The sequence below is a fragment of the Aotus nancymaae genome, unplaced genomic scaffold, assembly GCF_030222135.1.
Source record: "Aotus nancymaae isolate 86718 unplaced genomic scaffold, 86718_ANA_hifiasm-v0.15.2.pri h1tg000003l, whole genome shotgun sequence".
NCBI classification, from domain to species: Eukaryota; Metazoa; Chordata; class Mammalia; order Primates; family Aotidae; genus Aotus; species Aotus nancymaae.
The window spans coordinates 75818060-75845187 of NW_026988414.1; the positions used below are offsets into that span (position 1 = coordinate 75818060).

Genomic DNA, 27128 nt, shown 5'->3' on the forward strand with positions numbered 1-27128 from the left:
AAAAAAAAAGAAATAAGTAAAATAAGTATAAGTTACTGAGGAACAAAATGTGATAGAGAGTTGCTTTTTCAGAGTATAAACTCACCATATTAAACCAGTAGTTTTCATCTGCTTTTGGTTTTCCTATAATGGGCCACACTACCTGAAATTTGATAGATTTTTGTCATCTATTTGTGAGTCTCCAGATTGGTTACTCTCTTGTTTAATCTGGATGCCTCTAATGCTAAGCCTTCAGCTCTGCCACACCGCTGACTTTCCTTTTTGGTTCATGCTCTCATTGAGTATAAAAGAATCTGTAAATGATCTTGTTCTGAGCCAATAGAAGCAACACAGATACATAAGACAACTCCATTCTATCTTTAGGTCTGTTGCCAGACCATGGTCCACAGTACTCTAGTGGAGTTTACAAGAAGGCTTAGTTTGTTCTATGATTATTTTGGAATGTGCTGCTCAGTATGATAATCACTAAGCCACATGTGATTATTGGATACTTGAAATGTAGTTAGTCTGACCTAAGATTACATTATTAAAATTAATTTTACCTGTTTCTTTTTACCTTAATGTGGCCACTAGGAAATTTAACATGAAATATGTGGCTTACAAGATCTGTGAATATAGATACATTGAATAACTCCATTTGGGTCTTCACGGTGATGAGTGAAAATGCAGTGTGCAGCAGAGGACAGTTTTCCCTCAGCTTCTACACTAAATTCTGGAAAAGCAAAACTCAGATAATACAGCTTAGAATTCCAGGTTTGGACACAAGTTTTGGGTAAAGCAGGAGTGATGTTAGTATATACTTACTTTCTGAAGAAAGCGACCAAAAACCTAATCATCCACCAGAGAACACTAACCATGTTGAATTCACAGGTTGGTTAGATTTCTGTAAAAGTCTGAAGATTTAACTCCAATCATCCCTCTAATTCTCAGACATGCAGTTTTATCATCAAGCCAAGACCATTAAAACCTGCTTTAAAAGTTTGTTTTGTCTAAAGGACTAAGGGAGTAGAAACAGATGGGGATAGATTGCAAAAGTAGGCCCCTGTTAGGCAGAGGGTAAAGATACTGTCCCGAATCTGCTTTCTGCTCCTAATGGCTTTTCCACTTTTCAGTGGCAGGTAAGAAGTGAGCGACTGATGAGAGACTGTAGCTCTGTCACACCTCTTTTCCATTTTCCTTTATTGGATTACAGATTTTTGTGACCTCGCCGTAGCCTGTAATTGTTAGACTGTGAGCTTCTTGAGGACAGGGCACAGAGAATTAGTCATCTTTATATTACCTGTAAGGTACAGTGAGAACAACAGTAAAACCAGTTATCCAGTGCTGCTCAACTCTTTCCTGTTATGGTACACTTAGTTATAATATTTGTACCACAGGGGATTCCGGCCACCCAGTTCTTATAGTCCACACAAGTATTTTGTACAAATTATAATGTACTCCTGTCTCGAGTTACTTTACTGCCATCTGTTGGAAAGTTATTGTAATAAAAATGCAGGGCTATAGTGATGCCCTCCTCCAGAGTTATTCAGTATGCAGCCTGCTCAGCTGTACATGGCAGTCCTGAGACTACCCTAGGAGCCCACCTGGCCGCCTGGTGGGCTGAGGGGATCAATATTTGAACAAACCTCAACCCATGAGTGGCACATCAATGTGTCTTGGGAAATCTGATACTATGCTAAGGACTAGAGCCTCAACAGTAACCCTATGAAGTAGGAGTTCTTATAATCCCAGTGTTTTGGATGAGCAAACTGAGGCATAGAGAGGTTACACGAATGGCCCATGGTCATACATCTATCAGATGGCAGAGGTGGAATTTGAACGGAGGCAATGAGGCTACAGAGCCTAGGATCTTAACCACAGTGATATGGTAAACCTGTTAAACTGCATCAGATGCAGCAGTTTCTCAGCCCTGCTGCTGTTTCTATCTCAGCCCACTGTAACTGTAGTCTAGACCTCAGCCCCTGAATTCTTTGAATGAGTCTATAGCTATAGTCTCTTTTAGGTTTTGGCAAAGGAAGAAGTATTTGTGCTTTTTTCTGCCAGTCCTTGTTTGTGTTAAGGTTAAGTGCTATCTCTTTTCTGTATTTCAGAATAAGCTCTGGTCCTCTTCCCATCCTGTGGCTTTACTTCTTCCCACAGTCCCTGTTCTTGCATCATAGAGTGATCAACCCAGACTGCTACCAGCTACCTGGGTTGATTCATTCTCTTCTAAATTCTCGATTCTAAAGCCACGAAGACTGTCTCTAGGACTATCCCTCCTTCTTTCTGTGTCTGTTCATTCCTTTAATCCCCACCGCCCCCTGCCACACCTTGTTTTGAACCCTTAATTGCTGTACTCCCCTGCAGCATCTCTCACTTTCTCTCCAAATTATCTTACTATCTGATTCAGAAGGAAAGTGCCTCAGGGCAGGGATTGTCTTGTTATGTTGTGAAGCAGTATCTGAAGTGCTCCATAAATCAGCGTCTGTAGAGAGTTTTGTATATACTAATTATTATTCTTGAAATACAAATATGCTTTCTGAACCATGAGGAATTAGACTAAGATATTAGCCTAATTGCCTGTACATGTTTTTTTAAAAAGGAAGAAAAAAGCCTCTCTTCCTGCCTGAGAAAGCTATCAGAGCCTCGGAGCAGCAGCCAAAATCCCTGGACTTGTTCTGGGTTATTGTCTCAATGCTTTTATATTTATTCAGAGAGCCATGTTTGCAAGACGGTAAAATAAAAAGTCCTGTTGGTCATCTGGATCCATTTGGACCATTTATGGTGATCAGAAAGGTAGAAATGGCCCTGGAGCACCTGCCTTTGGCTTGTTTTGGCCTAGAATCTCTTCCTTAATGACATATATGGTTAAAGTCAATGGAATTCATGTTTGGGGACACAGGGTTTAAAATAATTTTCATTTATATTATGTTTGTGTTCACTGCCAGAGTGAATCAGCATTTTTATTAGCATTTTATAATGCACATAGAGCTTTTAAGACTTGAATTTTACTGTGGACATGTATGACAGAAAGACTCATTTACAGGACTATTGGTCTTTTCCAATGCTTGCTTTGAGAATATACCTAGAAGAGTGGTGTCTAGCTAAATAGCTTGCTTTAAAAATCTTTATGCTAGAACTTGTTTGCCTGGTTTTCCTGAATATTAATGTTAGTGTATTTTGATTAACAATTTAACAAATGTCCTTTTATGAATGAAATGCTAGTCAGAATACACTGAGGTGACCTTAAAATTACCTATTGAAGCCTGGGTGTGGTGGCTCATACCTGTAATCCTAGCACTTTGGGAGGCCAAGGTGGGCAGATCACGAGGTCAGGAGTTTGAGACTAGCCTGGCCAACACGATGAAACCCCATCTCTACTAAAAATACAAAAATTAGCTGGGTGTAGTGGCACACACCTGTAGTCCTAGCTATTCGGGAGGCTGAGGTGGGAGAATCGCTTGAACACAGGAGGCGGAGGTTGCAGTGAGCCGAGATCACACCATTGCACACCAGCTTGGGTGACAGAGTGAGAGCTCGTCTCAAAAAAAAATTGTGTGTGTGTGTGTGTGTGTGTGTGTGTGTGTGTTGAATTACTTGTAAATCTTAAATAGAAAGTAGTGAAAGAAGTTTACCACTTATGTGAGTGTCCACGTCTGACAGATGGTATGATGTCAGGGCCTTATTGCATTGTCCGACTTTGTAGGGTCATAATTGACACATTGGATACATTCAAGGTAGAATCACAGAGCATGCAATTGCTGTTTATCCTCATCCATACCTTCTGCAGTATCCCTCCCCACCCGAAGACACAGCTATGCCAAATTGTTCTTGTCTTCATTGTCTTCAGGCTTTTGATAACTGTGGAACAAGTTGAATGAGAAAACAAGCTTGCCTCATTTTTAGATGATTAACTCACTTTGGGGACTAGGTTGTTTCCTTTTCCAGGTTACACAGTGCTGCTCCGGGAGCAGGTGGACACTTTGTGCGTGTAAAGATCAGGCATAGGGAGTACTGCAGTGGGCTGGACAGTTTTAAGATTCAGGCTGCCAAAGAGCTGAGGGATCACCTATTGTTAGCGGTTCTCCAGCTCTGCCTGTACATTAGAGTATCCTGGGGAGTTTTCTTCACAAGCACCAGTGTTGGGGCTGTACCTGTTTACAGTTGGAAAAAATGAGAGCCTGAGAGGCGAACTGACTTGTATATGGCCATATACACTTAAGTGCTGTGAAAAATCATAACATTAGGAGGCAGTAACATTATTTCCAGATTCTAGTTGAAATACTCTCTTATTTTGGATTGAGCAATTGTTAAATTTAGATCATAAGCAGTGCAGAAAACAAGGTGGGACCACCTTGACACTGTCATTGGCTTTTGAAGTATCTACCCTGTAATAAAAGTGTAACAGAACCACCTTCAATGCCTGCCACATATTATTCATATTGAGGAGAGACTTTACTGTCAGTTGTGACAAAACCTTAGTGTCAGTCTGGTTATGTGGTGGTTATTTCTCCTACCCAGGCTAGGACTTGTTTGTTCAGTTTTTGTCTGGGAAAGGGTTTTCAGTTGAAGCTTTAATTATACCTGGTAAACAGAATGAAGCAGGTAAGCTCTTCTACTTAAGCATTTATTAAATTAATAATAAAAGTTTTTCATAATAGAAGTGAGTTTTTATTTTCAAACATGGGCACTGTAAAAATTTTAGATAAGGAGACAGAACAGTATCAGTCGTCATTCCCTTTGTGGTTATTGAGGGTAGAGGGCAGGAAGAGGTACACATATCATCATCAACATTTACCAAAAAAACCATAGTATGGAGGCCTTTTATTGTTAGGCTCTGGAAACAAAGGTTCAGCCCATGCCTTTGAGAAGTTTATTTTTGATTCAGAGAGAACGTGTGTGTGTGTATGAAATGTCTTGACACTGATTTATATTTCTGGTTTTTCTAAATACAAAGTTTGGTAAGTATATCCTAATTACCATTTTAACAAATATCCTTTTGTGATAAGGCAAACAACTAAGCCAGAATTTATTTTAATATATTTGAGGATATGTGTTGATATGTTAATATGCAATGTATGTTGTTAATTGTTAATGGTTATGTACAGCATGTATGAGTTGTGCAGTGATTTTCAAGTGAGTGCCACAGATGAAAAGTGCTACCTCACAGGTGATTTTAAGATTGAGTCACTTGATGTAAAATGCTTAACACTGTGTCTGGCACATAGTAAATGTTCAATAATCCTCATTATCCACATATTTATTATTATACCACCACTGCTATAGGAATTCATAGGAAAAAGAGAACTGTGGGTTAAGGAGATCACAGAAAAAGGAAAGCATAATTTAAGCAATACGTGTTGCCTCTATTTTATTTAACATTATCTTTTGCCTAAGACTTAAATTGCTAATAGCAAACACTTTGGAAAATATTATATAATATAAATACATATTAATAATCTGGCCTCTTTTATTTTAGGAACTTTATATTGCTGTTGGAATATCTGGAGCCATCCAGCATTTAGCTGGGATGAAAGACAGCAAGGTAATTGTACATCAGTGATGCTAAAAGAAAAAGTTTCCTCATTTTAAGGTTTGGCTTACCCTGTATGTTTCCATGTAGTTACAGTGGATGTAGTCAAACCATTCACACTAATGTAGATCTGGGAACCCAAAGAAATATAAGCTACTGTTCACTGCCTTAAGATGTATTATTGGTGACAGAGGCAGTGCTGTGTCACCGAGAGAGGCCCGAACCTGAGTTGTAGCTCCACTGCTAACTTAGTGCACGATGAGTGCTGTCTGCAAACTCAGTTTCTTTGTCTACCAAATGTGGGTATTGAATGGTGATCACTAAGGTGCCCTTCAGCTTGATAATCTATGGATAGAAAATATGAGGCTTAAACAAGTTGATGAGGTTCTGAACATCTAACTTATTTTTGAGGTTTTGATCCCTGATTCTCTCTCTGTCTGCTTCACTCTGGTCCTCTAACTGCCGCAGTCTCATATGTCAGCAGGGCCCCTCTTTTTGGGTTGTTATCAAAGTATAACCAACACATTTTGGGTTGGAGCATCAGGCCATCTTAATATATCAGGAATTGTCAAAAATACAGTAAGTAAAGGAAGGAAACACTTGATTTTAATTTGCTACTTGGACTACTGTGGAAGTCCTGTGTAATGACTCTGAACATACATTTCAGAATATGACACATTAGTTCATGCATAATAATGTATGGTTTGAATTATGAACTTTCATGAAGTCAGAGATGCCTCTGACACTCCTGCATTTATCCATTCAGATGGAAGCTTGATATAAAAGATAATAAAACTTTTAACAGGCTTAACTTGTAGCTTGAAATGCATGTACTACCTCTTTGTAGCTTCTAAATGAACTGGCCCAAAACCAGTCAGATTTTACAGTTGGATGGTAGGTTTCTTTACTGAGCTATGAAAACAGCAGTGCCAATGGGGAAAATGTGATTGCTGCATTAAGAAAAAAAAAAAAGAAAGAAAGAAACCCCAACACCAGCAGCCTTAAAGTATATTTTTAGCCAGACCAGTTCAGACATAGCTAGAATTCTGCTTCTCTAAAATAAAGGGTTCTGCCTGTCAAGAAGATACCAGTGAAAATTCTCACCCCATGCCAACAGGGCTGGATTGTGGGAGAGACACTAGGTAGTGTATGTCAGAGCAAATAGGGAACAGTTGAAGTAAGGAGACTGATGTTGGGGGTCAGCCAAGACTTTGTATCTCCACCTAGTCAACAAATATTTATTAAGACTGTTCCTTGTACTAGAAGCTGGGAATGCTTAAATGAAAAAGACGTAGCTCTTGCTGTCCCTGTATAGTCCTGTAGTCTGTGTCACCCTGTGTTTTCATAACCCCATTGCCTGCATAGGAGACAATCTAGTTGTATTGGTTAAGTTCTAAGATGGGGTATTAGAATGGCTTAAATCTGACAGTTGCATTGCCTACAAGCTGCAATTTTAATTAGAATCCTGGTTTAGTTGAAATAATTCAAGATTTGATTGTTAAATCAAATGAATCAATGTAATGAAAGCACTTTCTGAGCTTTTTTTTTTTTTTTTTTTGAGACTGAGTCTTGCTGTCCCCCAGGCTGGAGTTCAGTGGCGCCATCTTGGCTCACTGCAACATCCGCCATCCTGGGTTCAACCGATTCTCCTGCCTCGGCCTCCCGAGTAGCTGGGACTACAGACACACATCACCATACCTGGCTAATTTTTTGTATTTTAGTAGATACGGGGTTTCACCATGTTGGCCAGGCTGGTCTTGAATTCCTGACCTTGTAATCCGCTCTCCTCAGCCTCCCAAAGTGCTGGGATTACAGGCATGAGCCACCGAGCCCAGCCTTTCTGAACTAATATATAATATGGTTGAGGCTGGGCTCAGTGGCTCATGCCTGTAATCCCAGCACTTTGGGAGGCTGAGGTGGGCAAATCACCTGAAGTCAGGAGTTTGAGCCCAGCCCGGCCAACATGATGAAACCCCATCTCTACTAAAAATACAAAAAAAAGCTGGGTGTGGTAGCGGGCCACTGTAATCCCAGCTACTTGGGAGGCTGAGGCAGGAGAATCTCTTGGACCCAAGAGGCAGAGGTTTCAGTGAGCCGAGATCACCCCGCTGCACTCTAGCCTGGGTGACAGAGTGAGACTCCATCTCAAAAAAAAATGGTTGAATACAATCTGCATTTCAAAGCTTTGTAAGGAAGAAGAACATGAGCCTGTGAGGAGCTATTGAGAGAGCTCTTGGATACAAGCAAGACTTTATCATAGTTCATTATAATTGATTATTTAGGAATAGTATTTTAATGATCTGAAGAACAATAACCAGCCCATTTCTTTTTTTCTTTTCTTTTCTTTTTTTTTTTTTTTTTGAAATGGATTCTCACCTTGTAGCCCAGGCTGGAGTGCAGTGGTGCGATCTCGGCTCACTGCAACCTCTGCCTCCCATGTCCCGATTCAAGCAGTTCTCCTACCTCAGCCTCCCAAGTAGCTGAGATTACAGGCACGAGCCACCATGCCCAGCTAATTGTTGTATTTTTTAGTAGAGATGGGGTATCTGGTCTTGAACCCCTGACCTCGTGATCCACCAGCCTCAGCCTCCCAAAGTGCTTTTTTTCTTAAATATTGTAGTGGTTCCTTGCCCACAGTTACATGCTCTCTCTTTAAAAATAACTTTTAAGGCAGGCATGGTGGCTCACGGTAATCTCAGTACTTTGGGAGGCCAAGGCAGGAGGATCACTTGAGCACAGAAGTTGGAGACTGGCCTGGGCAACATAGTGAGAACCGCATCTCTCCAAAAAATAAAATTATATGAGCATGGTAGTACACTCCTGTGGTCCTAGCTACTCAGGAGGTTGAGGCGGATCACTTGAGCCCAGGAGACCGAGGCTGCAGTGAGCTATGATTGTACCACTGCACTCCAGCCTGAGCAACAGAATGAGACCCTATCTCAAAGTAATAATAATAATAATTGTTATATAGTACAATGAAAAAGCCTTCAGATGATTAAACTCTCAGACGTCTGACGAGGTGGCCTCTAGGAGAATAATTTACCATCAATAACTAAATAAATCTCTGCTTATCGCCGTGAAGCAGGTTACACATTCCCAAAAGAGAAACACGTCAATGCAAATCAACACCCATAATTCAGAATGTTTGTTCTTGTGCCTTTGGATTTAAGGCTCCTATTTGAAACTTGTTTATTGTCTCTGACCACGGGTCTTAATGTGTGTAGCATGTTTCTCTGAATTAGCAGTTACCTGGTCTATACTGTGTTTCAATCTTAGACATTCTGGCATATTCTGCCTATCTCTCTGAGGAACTCCTCTATGGGAAATACACGGATGTTGGATATCGTGTAGCCTGTATTTTAAGTCAGGCGACATCAAAATACTTAATGTATTTTTTAATACCAGCTGTCTTCACAGCATACAGTACCAGACAGGTAGAAACTTAATTTTACTTCTAGAGATTTGAATTATTTTAGTCCACAATCTATTAAAATAATACCACATTAGAGTCAAATTCTAATTGCAGTGGTGTTAGAAGCATCTGTGGGGAATACCAAACTATTTGTATTGATAAACTATCTGATATTAATAAAAGAATGATTTGAGTGACTGCTTTTCCTTTTTCTTTCTTTCTTTTTTTTTGAGACGAAGTCTCACTCTGTCACCCAGGCTAGTGTGCAGTGTACAGTCTTGGCTCACTGCAACCTCCACCTCCTGGGTTGGAGTGATTCTCCTGTCTCAGCCTCCCGAATAGCTGGGAGTACAGGTGTGCACCACTACGCCTGGCTAATTTTTGTATTTTTAGTTGGCCAGGCTGGTCTTGAACTCCTGACTCAAGTGATCCACTTGCCTCAGCCTTCCAAAGTGCTGGGATTATAGGCATGAGCTTTTAGTTTTTATTTGTAGAGATGGGGTCTCCCTGTGTTGCGCAGGCTGGTCTTAAACTCCTGGGCTCAAGTGATCCTCCCACCTCCGCCTCCCAAAGTGCTGGGATTATAGGCATGAGTCACCACACCTGTCCTGCATTTAAGAATATTTTTATAGCAAATAAGAGACATGTTTGATAGCTCTTACAAGAGATATAAGTAATTTGCTTGTTTTATTTATCTATTTGCTATGTACATAAGGACTTAGAGTTTCTGTTTTAATGTCCTTTAATAACAGGCTGACAAGACGGTTTAGCTTTCATATTGTTAGAATGTCCCAGAATAATTATTTTATTTTATTTATTTATTTTTGTTGAGACAGAGTCTCGCTACTGGAGTGCAGTGGCGCAATCTTGACTCACTGCAGCCTCTGCCTCCCGGGTTCAAGCAAGTCTCCTGCCTCAGTCTCCCAAGTAGTTGGGATTACAGGCATATGCCACCATGCCCGGCTAATTTTTGTATTTTTTTGTAGAGACAGGGTTTTACCATGTTGGCCAGGCTAGTCTCGAACTCCTGACCTCAGGTAATCTGCCCATCTCGGCCTCCCAAAGTGCTGGAATTACAGGCATGAGCCACTGTGTCCAGCTTCCAGAATAATAATTTTAAAATAATAAATGAAGGACAAAATACTTTGTACTACAAAGGCTGTGCATTTGGGTATAGATCTGTTACTTTTTCACCTAAAATCAAATATGTTTTCATAAGTCAAAAGAAGAACTTTAAAAAAAATAATGATTTTAAACTCTTTAATACTGAGATGGGCTAGTTGTGGATGAGAGATAATTTTGTTACATTCCAACCCAGAAATTTCTAATAAATTTATAATATTTACACAGATGCATCACATCTTATTTGGTAGACATTTTAAGAATGTTAATATATTGTAAGGGGAGTTAAAATAGAATTGTCAGTCTGTGTGGAATGTTTCCTTGGTAAAAGTCAAACTCTTTGTTTTTTATTTCATAGACAATTGTGGCTATTAATAAAGACCCAGAGGCTCCAATTTTCCAGGTGGCAGATTATGGAATAGTGGCAGATTTATTTAAGGTAAGCTGGCCTGGAGAGAAATTGCTATTTTCTAGATTGTCATCTGAGAAACTCTTAGAATTGGTCAGGGATGAAGCTATTAAAAGAAAACATTGTGTGTTTGTGTGTCTGTGTTTGTATATGTACTGTTAATATATGTACACAATTTTTACCTACTTAAATTCCTCTAATAGTAGATATGTGTTGTTTATGTAGAGCATTATAACTTTCCCTTTAAGAAAGAGTCCAAATTGTCTTTAAAATATCCACATGGCTTTTGGCATCCCATGTGCTAAGTTAACGCACAATGTAAAGTGATTCAAATAATTATAAGCTAGAATCATATTTGGCAGGTACCCTAAAGAAATTAACATCAAACCCACTTATTCAGGGATTTGCCAGGAATGCTAGTAGGCACTCATATCCAGCTTATCTGACTCAATAAGAAGGCTCTGCTTGCTGTGTTTGAGGGTTAAGGGCCTTCCTTAGCTGACGAATGTAGGGAGAGCATTTATTTCCCACTCCTCACATTCTTCACCTTTGAGCATTCCTTCTATCTTGCCGTCACCTCCATATTTGTCCTTCCCATGAGAAAATTATTTTCATGACATTAATTAGTTAATTACAGGTGATGAGCACCTGGTATTCATTTGGCCACATTTAAAGCTCATGACTCATGCATGGCCTGGTCTCTTCTTTTTCCCTGGGTCTGCCTGCACGTTTCTAGGTTATCTTATGCAGAAATCACTCATGCAGGAATTAACACTCTGAAAATAGCATCCAGTCCTAGAAGTGGGTTTGCTGGGGTGAGGAACTCCTCATGTAGAACCACAGTGAGGATCTGTGGGCTTCAGTGGAAAGGTTGCAGCCCGAGAACAGAGCTTCAGGTGGTCTCCTCAGCAAGACGATTGGCCCATTTCCATGACTTCACCAGCACTGCGTATGAGCTAGAGGAACTAGTGAGTGTGCTCGGAGAGCACATTTGTACTTTGCAGTATATGTTCATGCTCAGTGAAGGATGGAAACAGAACCCTTGAGCCGATTACTCCGTGATAACTCAGACTGCAGGCAGAGACTAGGATGGAGCTCTTGTTCTGGCCCATTGTCGGGCATACTTCCCCTCAGAAGGCCTTGCCAGAGAGCCTAGATCTCATTTTGGGAAAAATGTTCCCCCTCTTCAGTGACCCTGAAGCTCTGTAATCTGATATTTGGGGTTCAGGTAAGGTCAACTGCTCATGTTGCCTGGCCCAAGTGTGTAAGAACAAATAGTAATGTCAGTTATTTCCCACTAAGATATTCCAGTGGGAAGGGGAGCTGGTATGAAAAGGATATATATTTTTTGTTTCTCTACATAGTGATAACTTTGTTCAAGTGGTAAAAACTCAGTTCTTACTATTGGTGTCAATAGAGGGATAAATATTCTTTTTATTTAAAAGCAAAATTAAAATACCTTCTGAACCTCATCCATGTTTGCACATAGATGTCTACTGTAGTTGCCTTTTTTCTTCAAGAGAATATTTTAGTAAACTTGTAAGTAATTTTGTTTATTATATTTTTCTGTCTGTACTATGTATTGCAACCCACATGGGGGTTTTCATGATAAAAAGATAAAGTGTTGGCAGGGTGCAGTGGCTCACACCTGTAATCCCAGCACTTTGGGAGGCTGAGGCGGGCGGATCATGAGGTCAAGAGATAGAGACCATCCTGGCCAACATAGTGAAACCATATCTCTACTAAAATACAAAAATTAGCTGGACGTGGTAGCACATGCCTGTAGTCCCAGCTACTCAGGAGGCTGAGACAGGAGAATTGCTTGAACTTGGGAGGCGGAGGTTGCAGTGAGCCAGATCACGCCACTGCACTCCCGCTTGGTGTCTGGCAACAGAGCGAGACTGTCTCAAAAAATAAAAATAAATAAATAAAAAGATAAAGTGTTAAGCAATTGGAAATTTTCAGTGTTTTTCCACTGGACACCTGCCTTGGGGCAGGAGCTTCTTTGTAGTCATTATTCATGGAATGGGATCCCACACACTGTGCTCCTGTATTTACGGCAGCTCCCAGGTTTGGCATGAGAATATGCATGTGTTTGGACACGAAGCGGTATCTCAGTGAGAAAGAGTCCTAAAACAGTGAAGTGGAACAAGGCCTCAAAAATCATCTAGTCAGCTGATGTCCAGTTTCAGGTTCTCAGGCTCCTTTTGGTATTTTAGGAAGCCCACTTGGGACTAGAGAGAGACTTCAGACCAAAATACCATGTTTATTTGCTTTTAGCTAGAATTGTATTAAGGCAATGACTATCTCATACAGCTTAGAAGTTCTGAAGTACATGGCCAGGCACAGTGGCTCACGCCTGTAATCCCAGCACTTTGGGAGGCCAAGGCAGGTGGATCACCCGAGCTCAGAAGTTAGAGACCAGCCTGGGCAACATGGTGTAACACTGTCTCTACTAAAAATACAAAAAAACAAATTAGCTGAGCATGGTGGCACATACCTGTAATCCCAGCTACTCCAGAGGCTGAGGCATGAGAGTCAGTTGAACCCAGGAGGCAGAGGTTGCAGTGAGCCAGGATGGTACCACTGCACTCCAGCCTGGGCAACAGAGCAAGACTCTTGTCTTAAAAAAAAAAAAGAAGTTCTGAAGTGCAGTTATACATGTCTTTTAATTAATACAAAAGTAGAGAAGTTAATCAGTCCTTAAAAATGCAATTTGGGGGCCGGGCGCAGTGGCTCACACCTATAATCCCAGCACTTTGGGAGGCTGAGGTGGGCAGATCACCTGACCCTGCTGAGTCATGTGGTAACTCTGAGTTTAATATTTTGAAAAACTGTCAGGTTGTTTTCAAAGTGGCTTCCTCTTTTTACATTCCCACCAAAAATGTGTGAGGGCTCTGGTTTTTCTATATACTCACTAATGTATGTTACTGTCTGTCTTTTTAAATATAGCCCTTCTAATGAGTGTGAGGTGGTATCTTATTGTGGTTTTGATTTGCATTTCCCTGATGGCAAATAACATTTAGTATCTTTTCATCTGTTCATTGGCCATTTGTATATTTCTTTGGAGACAGTCTGTTCAGATCCTTTGTAATTTTTAAATTACATTATCTTTTTGTTCTTGAGCTGTTAAAGTTCTTTATATATTCTGAATATAAGTCCCTGATCCGACATTTGATTTGCAAATATTTTCTCTCATTGTGTGGGTTGTCTTTTCACTTTCTTAATGGTGTCCTTTAAAGCATGAAAGTTTTAAATTTGTTAATGCCTATGAAACAGGGGAGGAAAAGTTTTAAAATAAAGTTTTTTTTTTTTTTTTGTGAGATGGAGTTTCGCTCTTGTTACCCAGGCTGGAGTGCAATGGCGCGATCTCGGCTCACTGCAACTTCCGCCTCCTGGGTTCAGGCAATTCTCCTGCCTCAGCCTCCTGAGTAGCTGGGATTACAGGCACGCACCACCATGCCCAGCTAATTTTTTTTGTATTTTTAGTAGAGACGGGGTTTCACCATGTTGACCGGGATGGTCTTGATCTCTTGACCTCGTGATCCACCCGCCTCGGCCTCCCAAAGTGCTGGGATTACAGGCTTGAGCCACCGCGCCCGGCCTAAAATAAAGTTTTAAATTTTGATGAAGTCCAACTTACCAACTTTTTGTTTGTCACTTATGCTTTAAGTCTCATGTCTAAAAAACCATTGCCAGCCAGGTGTGGTGGCTCACACCTGTAATCCCAGCACTGGGAAGCCAAGGTGGACGGATCACTTAATGTCACAAGTTTGAGACCAGCCTGGCCAACGTGGTGAAACCCCGTCTACCAAAAAATACAAAAATTAGTAGGTGAGGTGGCATGTGCCTGTTGCCCCACCTACTTGGGAGGCTGAGGTAGGAGAATCGCTTGAACCTGGGAGGACATGGAAGTTGCAGTGAGCCAAGATCACGCCACTGCACTCCAGCCTGGGCAAAAGCATGAGAGCCCATCTCAAAACAAAACAAAAACCCATTGCCTAATCCATAGTGTAGTGAACATTGGTCTGCAAGTATCTGCTCAAGCCCCTGATTGCAGTTCTTTTGGATATATACCTAGGAGTACAATTGCTGGGTCATGTGATAATTCAGTGTTTAGCTTTTTGAAGAACCTTCAAACTGCTTTCCATAGAAGTTGCATGACTTTATATACCCACCAGCAGTGTACAAGGGTTCCAGTTTTTCCACATTCTCAGTAACACTCGTTATTTTCTGTTTTTTTAATTCTAGTCATCCCAGTAGGTGTGAAGTGGTATCTCATTGTGGCTTTGATTTGCATTTTCCTAATATCTAGCATGTAAGCATATGAAAAGGTGTTCATTGGCCATTCGTATATCTCCTTTAAAGAAGCGTCTGTCCACCTCTTTTACCCATTCTCAATTGGGCTGTTTGTCTTTTTGTTGACTTGTGTGAATTCTTTACATATTCTGGATACTAAACATTTATCAGAGATATGATTTCCAAATGTTTTCTCTCATTCTGTAGGTTAGCTTTTCACCTTCTTGAGAATATCCTTTGATGCGCAAGAGTTTTAAATTTTGATGAAATCCAATTTATCTTATTTTGTTGCTTGTGCACCATATCTAAGAATCCATTGCCAAATCTTAGGTCATGAAGAGTCACCCCTGTTTTCTTATAAGAGTTTTACCATTTTAATTAATATATTTAGGTTGTTGATCCATTCGGAGTTAATTTTTGTATATGATGTGAGGTAGGGGTCCATTTTCATTCTTTGCATGTGAATATCCAGTTGTCCCAGCAACATCTATCTGTTCAGAGAGACTATTCTGTTCCCATTGAATGGACTCAAAAAACCACCTATCTTTTTAAGCCTTGTTTCTTTCCTTTTCTCCATACTTATTAGCATTCTCTTTACTGTCTCTGGAACCTACAGTTACTTATCTCTGTCTGGTGCCTTATTTTTTGCCTAGAATCCTTTTCTTCTTTAGGTTGATGTTCTGAATTTTCCTAATCCACACTGAATCTTCCTTAATCCAAACATACTCAGAACTCTTGAATTTGGAGCATTATTGCTATTCTTTTTCCTTCTCCTACATTCCAGTATAAGATGAGCACACTTCTGATTGGGTGGTTCATAGGCCTCTGTCTATTCTTGCCAACTAGGAGGCAGAACTCCTCTGTCACTTCCATAGTGACAGAGAGCTTCTGTGTTTCCCTTAGTATTATCTTGAGGAACTACTAAGTGAATGAGTGAAACATACTTGTATTGTGATTTATATCAGTAGGTTGTCTTTTTTTTAAAAAACGTAAGTGCCTTTTATTGGGTCTTACCAAGTAGGGAGCTGTCTCTGCAATATCTAAAAGAGAATAGAAACAAGAATCCAGATCTTTCAATGTGCTCAGAGCATCAGACACTCAATGAACCTGAGTTAGCATTTTCTTTTTCCTAAATAAGGCTTCCTGTGGTATGCTTTAAAAGTGTGCAGTTGGGCTGGGCGCAGTGGCTCATGCCTGTACTCTCAACACTTTGGGAGGCCAAGGCAGGTGAATCACCTGAGGTCAGGAGGTTGTGACCAGCCTGGCCAACATGGTGGTGAAACTCCTTATCTACTAAAAATACAACAACAACAACAACAAAAATTAGCCAGGTGTGGTGGCAGGTGCCTGGAATCCCAGCTACTCAGGAGGCTGAGGCAGGAGAATTGCTTGAACCTGGGAGGCAGAGGTTGCAGTGAGCTGAGACGGTGTCATTGCATTCCAGCCTGGGTGACAGAGTGAGACTCTGTCTCAAAAAAAGAAAAGAAAAGTGTGTGGTTGATCTAATAAAAAAGATATAGATGATAGAGAAAATCTTCTCAACCCTTTTGTGGGGAGTGTGGTAAGGAAGTATTTGGTAAGGTTTTAAAAAGTTATATGTTCTAAACCAAAGTAGTGTTTCACTTCATGGTAAAAAGTTGGGCTTTATCCTATTTTTCATGAAATACATGGGTCCCGTCTGAAGCTCAGCGTGTCATCGTGTGACTGACGTGAGCTCATGGTCTCTCCACGGAGGAAAAGCTGGGCGAAGTAGTGCCAGCACTTCATGCCACCCCTGAACAAATGCCTGCTGGCTCCATGGTAAACATGGGCCTTTTAACAGGCTGGAGACAAAGTGACATTCAGAAGAAACAACATGTCAACAATTTCCTTAATAAATTTTGTACGAACACATTATTTCCACCTAATGGAAATGTAGCTCTCTTAAATAATTGAGAGGGTGTATTCATCAGTGGCGAGTTCAGCTGGGATCTTTGTGAGCTAAGGCAGCCAAAAGCCCCTTGGAAGACTGGGTAATTGATATTTTGCACAAGTGGCTGAGCCACTTTTCAGAGTGTCTGTGCGGCATTCCCTGTAGCCCTCATAGACAGCTCTCCTCTGTCCAAGCAGTCACAAAGCAGCTCTACACTGGAGGCTCCCTGCACTGCCAAGACTAAGGGTTAGTAATTAATCCTTTTTAAAATGGGAGCCAACTCAGGCCATTTCCCCTTGCTGTGGTCTCTTACTGTGTCTGCTAACCAGCCACTGCATTAGCACACAAGGTCTTAATTTTAATAAAGCGTGATGATACTGAATGTTCAACATGTAACACATTTCTATGTGCCAGATCATAGTAGTATGCTGCTGAAACGCAACCAGTATGTTTGTGAAAATGAATGATGAATGAATGAATGAACACAGTGAGAGAACAAGTACTAGAGGAGGTTGGCAGGAGTTGTAATTACAGTAAGCTAGAGACTTTGGTGTGGACTTTGAAGGAAAGTCAGGAATGCAGTAAGGGTAGGAAGAATGCCAAGGAAAACACGAAGGTAAATACACAGTACTCTTCATACAGACAAGAAAAATTGGGTTTCCTGTTTCTAGGGTGCCTTCTTGAAATTTGTGATTGGGTCAAAAAGACAAAAGGTAGCCAGGTGCAGTGGTTCATGCCTGTAATCTCAACACTTTGGGAGGCTGAGGCAGGCAGATTGCTTGAGCCCAGGAGTTTGAGACTAGCCTGGGCAACATGTTGAAACCCCATCTCTGCAAAAATTAGCCTGGTGTGGTGGCTACTCAGGAGCCTGAGGTGGGAGGATTCCCAGAAGGTGGATGCTGCAGTGAGCCACGATTGCACCACTGCACTGCAGCTGGGGTGACAGAGTAAAACTCTGTCTCAATCCAAAAAAAAAAAAAAGGCAGAAGGCATGTAGGCAATGAGTGGGCTGTAGGCCCTGCCAGCCCTGGGTCCACAGTGGTCTCCCTGGGTGGGAAGAGAAACTACAGGGGAACAGGGGGTTCCTGGTGGAGAGGAGTGGCCCTCGTGTCTGAACAGTGATTCGTGTTGTTTCTTTTGGCCTCCCTGTACAGCTTACGAAGCTGTGATCGTATTACAGCGAAGGCTTTAGTTGCTTAATTACTTTTTTTTTTAATTTGCAGGTAGTTCCTGAAATGACTGAGATATTGAAGAAAAAATGAATCATGATCATGCCTTAAAAAGAAAAAGTATTCCGCTGAAATGATAGACATTTGTGGATACTATAACAATCACTGGAAAGCATGGAGAGCCTACATTTCATAATTTGAGGAAAAATTTCTAACAGATGCCAGAATGCTTTTTTATGGGATTATTATGTTTCCTTTTAATTATTTTTGGTTCCAAATAATTTTTTGAAATTTAAAAATTCTGTAATAAAATCTATAATAAAGCTTTTCCACAGCTTTAAGACTATCAGAAATACGCTTAGTCTCTTAAAGAGAGAAAATTGAAGAAAAGGAGTAAAAATTTGTTTATTTTTGTTTTTGTTTTTTAATTGTTGTTTTTTTGCCTTTCTGGTTCACAGAGAGCTCTGTTTTAAGAAGATTGTAAACATGATTGTTCCTACCAGCCTAATCAACCTAATCTCATTGTTGAAGGGCATATCTCATAGGAGAAGGTAACTGAATTGGCAAATGCAGAGTTAAAAAAGCATTGCTATAAAAGCATGAATATTACCTTAAACATACTCCACTCTTCAGAAAACCATAGTTAATGTGACAAAAGCAGACCTGACTTAAACCCGACCTGGCTCCATGTATTTTAGTTGACTTAAGGTAAATTTCATTTTCCAAGGTTTTGTCACTTTATAGGACTTTTGTCTGTAAAGGAGGGAGAGTGGAGGAGGGGCTGCTTTGAGACAGCGTGGCCTTCTGATGCAAACAGATAGTTTGATGTTATGATAAATGTTCAAAATCCTGCACAGAGACTGCTCTAGCCTTTCTTTTGCCTTCTGTTGGCTTCTTTTGGGCTCTCTTAGGAAGCACCCAGGCCTGTGTAGTCACCTCTGGCACTCTGATTCTGCTGCCCAAGGCACAGCTGAGGTCCAAGAGTGTTGCCAAGGCTGCAGCTGGTATGGGTGCAGGCCCAAGAGCAGTGGCCTTGAACAAGGCTGCAGGAAGGGTTGGGTAGGTAGGCGAGTAGAATGACGAGGGCTGCCCTCCTGAATCAGATCTGCAGAAGTGGGAGTAGTGACCTGGATCAAGCAGATAGCAGGGAGGAGAAGGGAAGTAATCAGTGATAAATGATGGAGGGGGCTAGAATACCTTTGTTTGGCCATCCTGGGGCCCTTCCCCGGCTGAGTAGTGAACCCTTTCTGAATTGTGTCACAATCACTTGCTATGAAACACTTTTAAAAGTTGTATCTTTGGCATTTCAGTCTGCTTTTAATGAGATGAGAGCAGTAAAATGATGCCTCTTTGCAAGTAATGTCTGTTAGAATCGAAGAATCGTAGAACGTCTGAGCCCAACGATCATCTGGTCAGACCCCCTGTTGTACAGATGGGGAGACTGAAGCTCAGAGAAGTGAAGAAGGTGAAGTGACTTGGCCAAGGCCACATGGCTGGAATCGCCTTTGTGAGAGTAATTCCTATGTCTTGTTCTTATCTTTGAGGGTCTTCCTAAGAGGGCTAACCTTGCTCAGGATTTTCTCCATTTACCCCTCATGCCTATTGGATGCTCTTACTTGTGGGGGTCGGGGGGGCAGGAGAAATGGCAAAGGTGATGGCTGCAGAGGCACCCCCAGTAGAAGGTGTGCTGGCTCAGGGAGGGATATCCCAGGTGGTGCCTTGACATGGTTCCTTGACTCAGAGTTGAACTGGTTGGTCTTTTTTCCTTTTGCTCCCTCCTGTCCTGGCTGCCCTGCCACAGCCCCAAGCAGCTGTTCAGTGGACTGGTATTTACTGGGAACAGCTCATCATCATAACATTAAGTATAATGCTTACTCTATACCAGGCACTGTTCCCAGCACTTTACACGTTAAACCCCTTCAGTTCTTACAGCACCCTGTAAGTTAGTTGCTGTTATTATCCCTCTTTTACAGATGGGGAAGCTGAGGCTCAGAGGTAATATAACTTGCCTTAATTCAGACAGCTTATAAATGAGAGTCAGGATTTGGAACCAGGCAGACTGGCTTCAGAGTGGTGACTTCACTAAGGACGTGATTCTCCCTCACCTCAGCTCAAGGGACAGTGTAACTGCACAGCAGCCTCAGGTAAAGAACACTAAATACTTTGTGCTGGGTGGGAGGGGCACATTTAGGATCCTGGTTGAGAAGGAGGGATGGGTGTTCTGGAATAGTCCCTCCAATGGGATTTTTTTTCAACACAAAAGTTTCTCTGAGTGCCCACTTAGAGCTTACCCTAAAAAGGCAGCCATATGAGGTGGAGGCAAGTCATTGAAACTATTATATATGCAAGAGGCACATGTTTGTGCCCTTTTAATCTCTGTTTTATTGGAAACCGAACAGTTCCTGTTGACTCTGCCCGTGTCCAGCTGTAGCACCCAGAGCAGTAGCTCTGGAAGCAGTATGGGGGAAAGATGTTAGGGGTAGCTTTCTTTAATGCTTGCGTATGGGTTTCCTGCCTTTCTCCCTAGTTTCTTTGAGGTCTTTGATTAACCTCACACAGCTCTGGGAATTTGGTGGCCTGGTTATTTTGGCAGAACACAGAGTCCTTGGGAGGGCAGAAATAGGCATGTTAGAAGGGCAGCCCTCTGAGGGCAGAGATAAGCAGGTCCTTGAGTTGAAGCTGACAGCCTCTTCACTTGCAGAAGGCCTGAGGCCCAGTAAGGGCCCTGTACCCAGCTGCTTAGTAGTTGAGAGGGGACAGCATCAGCTTTCCCCCAGGTCCCACTCGCTCTCAGCAATGCTGTGGGGAACTGTTCCCTGATGGGTTCTCTGGCTCACCCCCTGTGCTGTGGGACTCTGATGCAAATACCTAGAAGAGTATAGCCCAGCCACTTTCCCGAAGTAGCTTGTGGTCTTGACAGGGAGGACAGTATCCTTCTAGACTCTGAGAGTACAGGCTGTTGGAGCCACAGCCCGTACCCTCAAGGATTTTGCAGCTACCAGGAAAGATGAGATGAGATGTCAGTAAAAGCAGACAGCAGGTCTCAGCATGGACAGCAGATAGAGAGAGGGCTCCTCAGGAGGCTGGCACAGCCATTCCTCAGTGGGTGAGGGCTGTTCAATTGGTGTATGGGAGCAGAAGTGGAAACTGATGTCAGAGCTCACGTGGGTGCATGAGGCAGTGAGGGGCAGAAACACTGGGGTCAGGGAGGAGGTTGAGGGTGGTAGGTAGTTGAGGCCAGATTGGAGAGGACATTGACTCACAGGCTGAGGAGGCTCTTTCCTTAGAGATCAGTGGTTCTTAAACTTTGCCCTCAAGGAACACTGCCATTTCCATTGGACCAGCGATGCTACTGTGATAGTTACACCATACAGGTCTTTTCCTGATGTGCAGGAAAAATTAATCAACAGCAGTTTCCCAGTCTTGAGTCTTTCTTGCATACTTCTTTCTGAACCTTTGGTAGCTGCTACCCCTTGTCTTCTTGGGAATGTGAGCAGATTCCAAGGTAAACGAACAGTAGCAAGTGGATCTGAACAAAGAGCAGCAGCTTTTGTTTTTGTCTTGGGACATATCATGGATTTCGTTGAATATTTAAAATACTTTCTGTTAATTGCTAATTGTTCCTTGTTTGTTAGATATATCAGTATATTAAGAGTGTCCCATAAAAACTGTATGACTTCATATGCCATCTCAACAAGTCTTAGGCACCCCTGGCAACAGGGAGCCATTTACAGTTTTTGAGGGAGGCCTATAACTTGGTGGTATATGCAGGATAGAAGGAGAGAGGAGAAGATGGAAGCCATTAGGGGCTGTTGCAGGAATACTCTGGCTCCAGATGGATTTGGCTGGGGATGGGCTCCTGGAGATTGTGAAAATGGGTCCAGTGCTATGGGTGAGGCTGGCAGAAGGCAGGGCTCTCCTTCCCAGGATAGCAGTGGGAGCCCTGCTGCCGCCAGAGGCTGAGTGTGTCTGCTGGGCTGCAGGGCTGGAAATCCCAGCTGTAGGTGCACTTTCTGCTCTCTTTCTGAAAGGGGGGGTCAGCTTGACTGCATTTCATGCTGTCTCTCACTAAGGGTTTTTGTTTGAGTTTACATAAAAATGGGCTGAAGAGGCTGGGAAACCCAGAGAACACCATCGATTGTAGCAGATGGATTTGGTTAGCTGTTGCTGAGCGATAGGAGGCTTGACTGATAACCTTGTGAAAAGTCCATGCGGCGTGGAATACTGCCACAATTTCTTATAGCTCTGGGGTTTTAAAAAAATCTTTGTGGGGAGCAAATGAAGAAAAGTTGCTGATAATCCTTGGCTTATAAAGCACTTTCATGTATGTCACCCCATCAGTGGGGGAAAGAGTAGGAAACATTCAAGAAATCAGACTCTCAGGACAGGAGGTAGTTTGCCCCAGGTCACAACACGTGATAGAACTGGCACACAAACCAGAATTTGGGGCAAATGCTGCTTACTAAGAACTTACTATGTGTTGGGTACATTATATAGCCTTCTAATACAACCACCTCTAAAGTGTGTATCATTATGCCTACCTTCTGGATGAACAAATGAGCAGAGAGGTAATGACCAGAGACAGTCAGTGAGATGTGAGACCCGAACTGGACGCTGGGTCTGGAAAACTTGGCCTGTCCACTAGACTGTGGTTCTCCCATCCTCTCCAGGACTGTATCCTCTGGTTTGCATTGCCTCAAAACAGCAGGCTTGTCGTTAGAAGCAAGGAACACCAATGGAATGAGGGATTTTCTGTGACGTAAGCTGGCATTTACTTCCTGTGGCGTCGGGATTGGTGAGAGGGAGGCCCTGGGGTGGCTTTACCTGCGTGGCCTTTGCCTTCTTCATCTCCTATAATTAACTGGGCCTGTGGTTAAAGACAGGCGAGTGCTTTCTTTTTTGTGTGCTCACCTCCAGCTGTGTTTCCTTCCCAGCGTGGGCTGCATAGGGGACAGTTGGGTCTCGGACCTGGGGACCACTGGGTGGACTGGTCACCAGGAGCCTTGGGTTCTCATCCTGTTCCTAGTACTGCCCCAGAGGCACCCTAGTCACCTTCCCTCTCCTTGTAGGTTTCATTTTCATCATCTGTAAAATGGCAGTGTGAACTGGGTGATCTTTTTAGATAACAAGCTTTAATCTATGAGTGTATTGGTGGGTGTCATACGAGGTGAGTAGATGGAGAGTGATAACTGTTTTTGAGGGCTTCTTGTGCCCAAGATGCTGTGCTGAGACATATGTTATTTCATTTACGTCTTAAAACCTTACAAGGTGTAGTGCAGAGGATGGACCTAATCTAGCCTGACTAGGGTGGGCTGCAGTGGAGGGCAGCAAGATATGACAGCCTCACCAAGTTCAGAAAGAGCAGCAAAATCAACCAGATGAAGTGCACTCTGGGCAGAAGGCCAGCATGGACAAAGAACAGGAGTACCAAGCACACGACAAAGTAAGCTGCTTTCTCTGGAAAATGCAAGGGCTAGTCCCCAGTGCCTGAGTCCCCTTCTAGCCTCACACTCCGCCGTTCCGAACTACTCTTTGCCCAAAGAAGCAGGGGTCTTTGGACTGCAATCTGGATCCAATCTGCTCATTGGCCTTTTGTGGTATTTAGCACGGTGCAGGTCCCAGAACCCCCTACCCCTTCTTTAATCAGTGGAGGCGGAGGTGAGTGTACCTAGTTATGAGGCCTAATTGATGTTGGGGAGGTTCCTAGAGTGCTTGGTGAAGGGTGACCTATAAATCTCAGACACTGAAGAATTCTGCCACATCCATCACAGTGTTTAATGTCCTGATTGATCTCCAGGGTAGTCAATTTCATTTGCTTGTTTCAGGATGAATAGGCAGCCTGCTTCCCTATGCTGCAGCCTGGCGCTCTGCATAAAATTATGTCAGCACTGTCTCCTGGTAGCTTGCAATAAATTTTAGCAGCAAATGTTTCATCATTTTCCTTAGATAATTAAATTAACTATTCACCAGGAGAGGTTACCAAACTTTTCAGCGGTGGAGTCAGAGATACTCAGAATAGTGATGAATTCCCCACTTAGTTAACGTGAGGGAAATACAAGTTTTTGGCAGGTACTCCAGTAGTACTCGCCAAAGGGAGAGGAAGGAAGATAAGATGCCTCCCGTCTGGGGGATAACAGTGCTCTCTTAGCTAACTCAGAGTGACTACAGGCGTGGTTTACAGAGGAACAAATGGGCATGTGTGACAGGGATGCACTCAGGAGAGGAGCAAACAGTGGCCGGGCTGACTGTTGGGACTGGGGGCAGGACTCACTGCCACCCTCCCACACCAGACTATCAGCAGCAGCAAGAGCATCTCCTGGGCAGCTGACCCCAAAAGTGCTGAGTGCGCTGGCAGTAAGACACCCCAGACTTCTCATTATAATAAGGATGCTTTCTGTTTGTGTCTCCCTGAAAGTAGAGGGCTTTCCCTTCTACTACATCATTAGCTATCCCAGCAGCCCTCGGGGTGGGAGGCACAGGATCATTCCTGTTGTACATGGGGAGGAAGCAGGTCCAAGGATTTGCTTGGAGCCTGAGAGCAAACCAGAAATGGGGCTGGGCTGAGAATCCAGGCTCTGCCACATCCTGTGCATAGGTACAGCAGCACCTGAGGCAGGAGATGGGTGGGAGTGGGATGAGCAGACTTCTCTCCTGCCCTGAAATGTCCATGGTTTGGCTGTTCGAGCCCCCAGATTTGTTGGGGGTCCTTGTGAAGCAACTCCATGCAAGTGTTGAGGGGACCTGACAGGGTGCTGTCAGATTGTCAGTAAGAGGGATTCCTTGGGCTCAGTTTGTCAGCTCCAAGAGTGAGGCCCCAACTCTGTCTTCTCTCTTTACGGGTAACCAAATAGCATGAGAGGAGCATGGCGCCAGCACTAAGGTGGGAGCCGTGCCCTCTCCACTCTGGCTTCCATCAAGAGCTGTCTTGGAGGAAGAAAGGAGCTCCTGAGTTGAGGTTCAGGTGGATGCCCACCATGCTAAAGAGAATTCCAGGCCACTAGCCTCTAGCACACAGGGTTCCCTCCCAACACCCCTGTCTGTGGGACTTGATCTGAAAAGCCACACTTTGAGTTGGGAATCTTGCCCAGGGCTGGCTGGAGAGGTGCCCGTTGTGCCACTCAGGGAAGGCCTTATAGCTCCCCCATCCTGGATGGGCTTCAGGCCGGGGCTACAGGCTCTGGCCCAGCTCCCCTGTTGGGCCAGTCACCAGCACTGCTGGCTCTGAGTCCTGATTTCTATCTCTGGCATTCCTGGTGGCACCTGGTTTGATTCTGGGCAGCTTATCTCACAGTTAGCATGGCATGTAATCTAGACAGACCTAGGTTTGAATCCTGCCACGACAGCTTACTAGTTCAGTGTGCCCTTGGGCAATCACTGCATGAGTCATTCCATGGCTGCCGTTTCTCCTCTGTAAAGCAGGGAAGATAGCGCCCACCCTCCAGGGCTGTGCTAAGGAGGGAAGCCTGTGAAGAGCACCTTTCACAACAGGCAGTGCAGATGTGGGAGTCATTACTATACCACTCTCTAGCAGGAGACAGTGGCTGTTACGAGACCTTTCCTTCAGGAACAGCCCAGTGGCTCCTCTGGGGCCACCAGAGTGGGTTCTCTAAAAGGGTGGAGGAGAACCGGGAGCCATTTCCCAGAGCTGCAAACCTCCCAGGGAGTGCTCAGCTCCATCTCCCCCAACCCCCAGCTGCCCGCCAGCCATAAGTCTGGGATACGGTGCCCAGGGGAGCCGTGAAAGCTAAAGCTTTTACCTCCATCTCCTGCACTCCAGGCCCCCAAGCCCCACCCTAAGACTTGCTGTGGGATGGGGTATGACCCAGGCCTCCACCCACCGCCTGGAGGAAGCGCTTTTGAGTCTGCAGAAGGGACTGCCATGTTTCTGGCTCTGGCTCTGGTGTCCTTCTCTATGCTTTTGGTGCCAGGCACAGCCATCCTGATGTCTTATGCTCAGACACTATAGAGTGGACATGGTGGCATCTCCTCCAATGCTCAGCTCCTCCAAGTCCACATCCAGGGGGTACCAAGTCCCGTCAGTCAGGTCTCCCCAGTGTCTCTACCACCTGCTGCCTTCATCCTGCCTGCCCGTGTGCAGCCTTGTTCCCTCTCCTCTGGACACAAGCCCCTCCCTCTGGCTGCTCCTCTGCACCTACCAGAAGACTGTGGGAACCCTTCCGTAGTGCTTTATCTCTAGGGAGAGCATCTGGCTCGGCTTGGCATCCAAGGCCTCTGTGAGCAGCCTCGCCTGTCCTTCTCCAGGTTGCCCTCATGTGGTCCCTCCCCTTCCTACCACGCCATCCCTTTCCTGACACCAAACTCCCTTTTCCAAAACCCTGTTCCCTCACCTAGTTCACTGCTGTTCCTGTGCCTGCACTGTTGTCCCGTCGCCCTCCTCCTGACGTTCCTTTTTTTTTTTATGGTTTGACGACTGACTTCAAGTCAAGGAGACAATCCAAAAATCCCTGCTCACATTCTCCGGAAGTGGCCAGTTTTGTAGCCGTGTCGAAACTACCCCTAAAAATTGCTGTCCTCTCCCACAACAAACAGAAGAGGTGATCTGATATACTTACTCTCTTAAAATCGCCTTTAAATGCTTCCTTCACTGTGAGGCCTTCAGATGTCCCCAGGCAGGTAAGTAGCTTCCTCCGTCCGTCCGTGTACACCATCTTAGGCTGTGACTGTTGTGGGCTCTGGACTTGGGGACCACCTATTATCTCTGTCCCCAGCCTCTGTGTATTTGTGAGGCAGTTCCAACATGAAGGCGGCAACAAGTGCCCAGCAGGGTCTCACCTCACAGCAACTTGTAAATACCCCAAGAAATCTGCTTTTAAACATGGAGTTCTGGCCAGGCCCAGTGACTCATGCCTGTAATCCCAACACCTTGGGAGGCTGAGGTGAGCAGATTACTTGAGCCCAGGAGTTCCAGGCCAGCCTAGGCAACTTGGCGAGACCCCATCTCGGGGAGACACAAAAAAATTTAGCTGGGGATAGTGACGTGCGCCTGTAGTCTAAGCTACTTGGGAGGCTGAGGTGGGAAGTCTTTTGAGCCTGGGAGGTCAAGGATGCCTGAGCCATGATTGCGCCACTGCCCTGTAGCCTGGGCAACAGCAAGACCCTGTCTCAAAAAAAAAAAAAAAAAAAAAAATAGGCTGGGCATAGTGGCTTATGCCTGTAATCCCAGCACTTTGGGAGGTTAAGGCGGGCGGATCACCTGAGGTCAGAAGTTAAAGACCAGCCTGGACAACATGGTGAAACCCCATCTCTATTAAAAATACAAACTTTAGCCAGGT

At 43.7% G+C, this 27128-nt stretch overlaps 1 protein-coding gene across 1 annotated transcript in view; it reads left to right on the forward strand.

The window, feature by feature from the left end:
* The window catches only part of ETFA (electron transfer flavoprotein subunit alpha), a 93393-nt gene extending 75217 nt beyond the window's left edge, over positions 1-18176 (forward strand). The window contains exons 10-12 of the mRNA XM_021668236.2: positions 5459-5524; positions 10405-10485; positions 17890-18176. Of these exons, the coding sequence (XP_021523911.2) occupies positions 5459-5524; positions 10405-10485; positions 17890-17928 (186 nt within the window). The 3' untranslated portion in view covers positions 17929-18176. The remainder of the gene's footprint in view (positions 1-5458; positions 5525-10404; positions 10486-17889) is intronic.
* Positions 18177-27128: the final 8952 nt, after the last annotated feature.